Here is a 4,825-nt window from a genome sequence, read left to right on the forward strand (position 1 = left end):
GTCTTTCACACACACAACAAAGCACACTCTCTCTCTCTCTCTATATATTTTTTGACTGTATTGTTAATTAAAGGTTTCAGCTGTTACCTTTCATTTGCCAGTTGGGAAGTTATGTTTGCCAGTTTATCACTTCTGTCCTCCATTACATTTCTATTTCCACACTCTAACTCTATATATAATATATCCATCTAAGTAATATATATAATTCATCTGAAATCCCACTGGACGAGTCTTTAACTATAAATACACCGAGAGTGATCACTTAGCTTCCCTATTCATTTTTCTGCATCTTGTGCAGTCTGAATATATCATAATTGTACGTATACAAAAATACGTATACAGATCGATCATAGTACGTATTAAGCAAGTATTGTACAAGAATTAGCAAAGTTGAAAGATGCAGAATTACGAGGTAGTAAAGGAGTTGGGATCTGGGAATTTTGGGGTGGCTAGGCTCATGCGCCACAAAGAAACCAAACAGCTTGTTGCCATGAAATACATTGAGCGTGGTCGTAAGGTAATTTCAACTGCTATTCTTAATTTCTGTATTTTATACGACAACAACAAACCCACCCAGTTTAATTCCACAAGTGTGATCTAGGGAAGTTAATGTGTACGCAAACCTTACCAGTTATCCTTATCTTGTGGAGGTAGATAGGCTATTTTCGATAGACCTCGGCTCAGGAAAAACATAGTCACAACATAGGAATTTCTGTATTTTATATTTGTAATTTTTCTGATCTTTCTCGTTTTGTTTCTTCATTATTTTTTTACTTTCATTCATATATGTTATATCTAAGAGCTTCCTTTTGTTGTGAGATTGTAGATTGATGAGAATGTGGCAAGAGAAATCATAAATCATAGATCACTCCGCCATCCAAATATAATTCGTTTTAAAGAGGTAAGTTTTCAATTAGATTGTAGATTGTAAGTTTTCTTATTTTCAAGATGACCGGTTTCACTTTATATGGAGAATTATATTGTAATTTTTTAATATATAAATTAACTCATAATAATGTAACTTTTTTGTTGTGTTTAGGTGGTTTTAACGCCAACCCACTTGGCCATAGTAATGGAGTATGCAGCTGGTGGAGAGCTCTTTGAACGGATCTGCCAAGCTGGTCGATTTAGTGAAGCTGAGGTTAATCATCATTAATAAAAACTTAATCCGTTTTACCTGCGTGGATAAATAAATTAATAATTTTTTACTTTTTCAATTTGTTGTATATCTATTATCTACCTCTTTTTTTTTTTGTTTTTTTTTGTTTTTGTACAATATTCTCTTGAAGATTTAAATTGGGAAACTATGGGGAGGGGAGAATATGCACTTAAAAACAAAAACCTTGGAAATACATTGACGGCCAAAAATGTTCATGTGTCCTTATTTTTCGTTTTGGCATAACGTGCTGATATGTACTTTTTTGTTTTGTTTCTTCAATTATTCTCTTCTTGATTTTATAGATTTTTTTAAGTCCTGTTTTTTCGATCAATTACAATTTTTTTCTTACATTTGTATTTCAGGCTCGGTACTTTTTTCAACAGTTGATCTGTGGAGTCCACTACTGCCACAGCATGGTAATATGATTTTTCCTTCAAGAAATATTTAGATCACGAAATAAAATGAGAATCGTGTCAGTACGATTTTGCACTTACGCGATACATAAAAAGCTTTTTATATTTCTTAATTGATTTATGTATCGGATTCCATTCACTTCATGGTTAGAATTAACCTTAACAGTCTAGACATGTAATTTGATTATTATACTTATTTTTAGACGGTAAAATACAATTTTGCAACAATATGAGCTTTATCTTTTTTGTTTTTCCCTAGAACTGTTTCTTTGGAAATATTTATACATAGAATTCATTAAAAAAGAAAATGTAATTCTCCGAAATTTTAAGTGGGAGAAATGATTATGGATATGATTTTCTTTTATTTTTTTTTAATAAATTTTAATGGGTTTTATTTGAGTATTTGGGGATTTTACAGCAAATATGCCACAGAGATTTGAAGTTGGAAAATACACTGTTAGATGGAAACCCAGCACCTCGCCTTAAAATTTGTGACTTTGGTTACTCCAAGGTATATTTATACAGTTTCTATTCCATTCCTTAAAATACTCTTAAATTTTTGTGATTATGAAGAATTGTTGTTTGCAGTCTTAACAATTGAAAGAATATTTTAGTATGTGTTCATCAGCTTCTAATAACTAATATTACAGGCATATTAATGCATTATCCTTTCATCAGCTTCTAAAAACTAATATTACAAGCATATTAATGAATTATCCTTTATTTATGACAGTCATCTGTGCTGCATTCACGACCCAAATCGACTGTTGGAACTCCAGCTTATATTGCACCAGAGGTTCTCTCTCGTCGAGAATATGATGGCAAGGTAACACATACCTTTTCTTTTTTACTTCAAGCATCTGGTGATCAGGGGCGGATTTAGGGGCGGAATAGGGTTCACCCGAACCTAGGGGTGTTTATAGTTCGGTTTGGATCGGTTTTTCCCTAAAAAGAAACCAAACCAACTAAGTCGGTTTTTCAAATATTGGAATCAAACCAAACCAATTGAATCATTTTTTCATCGATTCGGTTTATGTCGGTTTTTCGGTTTTTTCGGTTATTTATCGGGTTTTTTCTTAAATATGAGACATACACTACCAAATGCATATTCTAGCGACTATATTTTCAACGTAACACTATCAAATCAATTGCTCTTTGAGAAATGTATCATTTTCAAGATATATTGATGATAATTGAATCAAATGGTGAAGAAGAATTTAAGTACTCAATTAAATATCGAATATTTTTAACATGAAATAAATTCTTGTACTTAGTAAAAGAAAACTACCAATCAATCTAGAATGTAAAGGCAAAGAATTATATATTATAATAGCAAAGAACTAGACTAAAATACAAATGACTAATATGTATCATAAAAATATACATACATACATACATACATACATATATATATATATAATATATATATATAATAATAAATTTAAATAGCTACTTTTATAGTCGGTTTGGTTCGGATTTTTCGGTTATTTTTCTATTAGAATCAAAACCATACCAAATTTGATCGGTTTTTCAAATTCAAAACCAAAACCAAACCAAACCTAAAAAGTATTGGTTTTTTGTCGGTCTGGTTCAGTTTTCGGGTTTATGATCGCCCCTACCCGAACCTCTTCGTCGACAAATTACACTGTGTATATAAGACAAAATCTATTTTTATCTCTACATATTATGTTTTGAATCCCCGTGACACACCCCAAAAGCATAACTCAATGATCAAGGGGGTTCAAAATCTTTGTAAAGTCACTAGTTTAAATCTCACTGGCCACAAATCTCTTCTAATTTTTTTCTTTTGAACCCTTTTAGCGAAAAATTCTGCCTCCGCAACTGTTGATGATAGAAATTACTAACTCGACTAATTCAGCGTCAATTCATAGAATGCCCACCGTTCAAGGACTCCATTCCTAAAGTGTTCTTTTCTCCATCTCTGAAACAGCTTATAAAATTATGATAATTGAAATATAAAGATATATAAACAACATCAATTGGTGAAATCCACAAGCGCTAGAATCATATGTATCTCTTTTTTAATCCTATAAGTAAATGTATGTTGAAGCAATGCAAGTTGTCAAATGCACGTGTTAATGCCTTATTTCTACATAACAAAGCCCCCCTTTAAGCATGGTATAATTAAACTAGTATAAAGTTTGCATGTGACCATGTGGCTTCATGTTCGTTATGATTTGGAAATCTATATATTTTTAACTTATTTTCCTTTAAAGTTATAAACTTTTTGTGTGATTGAACTCTACTTTTAATTATTTTATGTGATGGTGACTTATAAAGTAAACATACACAATAGCATTATTGGACCTTATCCTTGAAGTTACAATTTTTTGCAACTTGTTAATTCAACATCTTATCTCATTTTATACCTACTTCCCTTTTAGCTAGGTTATTAAAATTATATTATACCAATTCTCCAATATTATAATTATTTGTGTTTGCTTTTTTAAGTTTTCTCTTTTCAAATTGTGTTTGTTTGGTATGGGGCGGTTTATTAGTCGGCAGATGTATGGTCATGTGGAGTGACTCTATATGTCATGTTGGTGGGAGCATATCCTTTTGAAGATCCAGATGATCCTAAGAATTTCAGAAAAACTATTTCAGTGAGTTTTGTTTTTCTTTTCTTTATATTAAAGCACTTATTAATTAGTCTATTTATTAACATTTTACACAAATAAATGGTGTTTTTTTTTCTTCTTATTTTTTTTTTTTTTGTAAATATTCTCTGCAGAAAATCATGGCTGGTCAATACAAAATCCCAGACTACGTGCACATATCTCAGGATTGCAAGCACCTTCTTTCTCGAATATTTGTTGCCAGTCCTATCAGGGTAATGATTCATCTAAATTATGCAAAATAATCACTACAATATCCATCATGAAATTTCAGACATGAAAAGGCAATTAACGAAATCCTTTTCATTAGAACATATAAACTATAATTTAAAATATAAAAAAAATCTCGGGAAAGTGTGTTTTGTTATGACCGAAGTCATTTTCTTTGAAAAATATTTAAGATCACTATACAAATTACCTCCCGGATTCACTATTTACTTTTCCCCGTCGGTATACATAAATTATATACTTATTATACATGGATTATATATATTGCATATCTACTGACTATTTTTAATTTAAGCTGTTGGATGAATGACTATTTAGGTTAATTCTTCAAAATATTTCCTGAAAATGTGTTTGATGGAAAATATTTTCCTCAAACAAAAATTAAGTGT

At 30.8% G+C, this 4,825-nt stretch overlaps 1 protein-coding gene across 1 annotated transcript; it reads left to right on the forward strand.

The window, feature by feature from the left end:
- Positions 1-79: 79 nt before the first annotated feature.
- LOC109208160 (serine/threonine-protein kinase SRK2H) lies at positions 80-4,562 on the forward strand. The gene is made up of 8 exons (XM_019371211.1): positions 80-517; positions 827-901; positions 1,040-1,141; positions 1,522-1,575; positions 1,991-2,083; positions 2,306-2,398; positions 4,092-4,196; positions 4,325-4,562. The coding sequence occupies exons 1-8, from the start codon at positions 398-400 to the stop codon at positions 4,451-4,453; spliced, it is 771 nt and encodes a 256-aa protein (XP_019226756.1). The 5' UTR covers positions 80-397; the 3' UTR covers positions 4,454-4,562.
- Positions 4,563-4,825: the final 263 nt, after the last annotated feature.

This window comes from Nicotiana attenuata, unplaced genomic scaffold, assembly GCF_001879085.1.
Source record: "Nicotiana attenuata strain UT unplaced genomic scaffold, NIATTr2, whole genome shotgun sequence".
NCBI lineage: Eukaryota > Viridiplantae > Streptophyta > Magnoliopsida > Solanales > Solanaceae > Nicotiana > Nicotiana attenuata.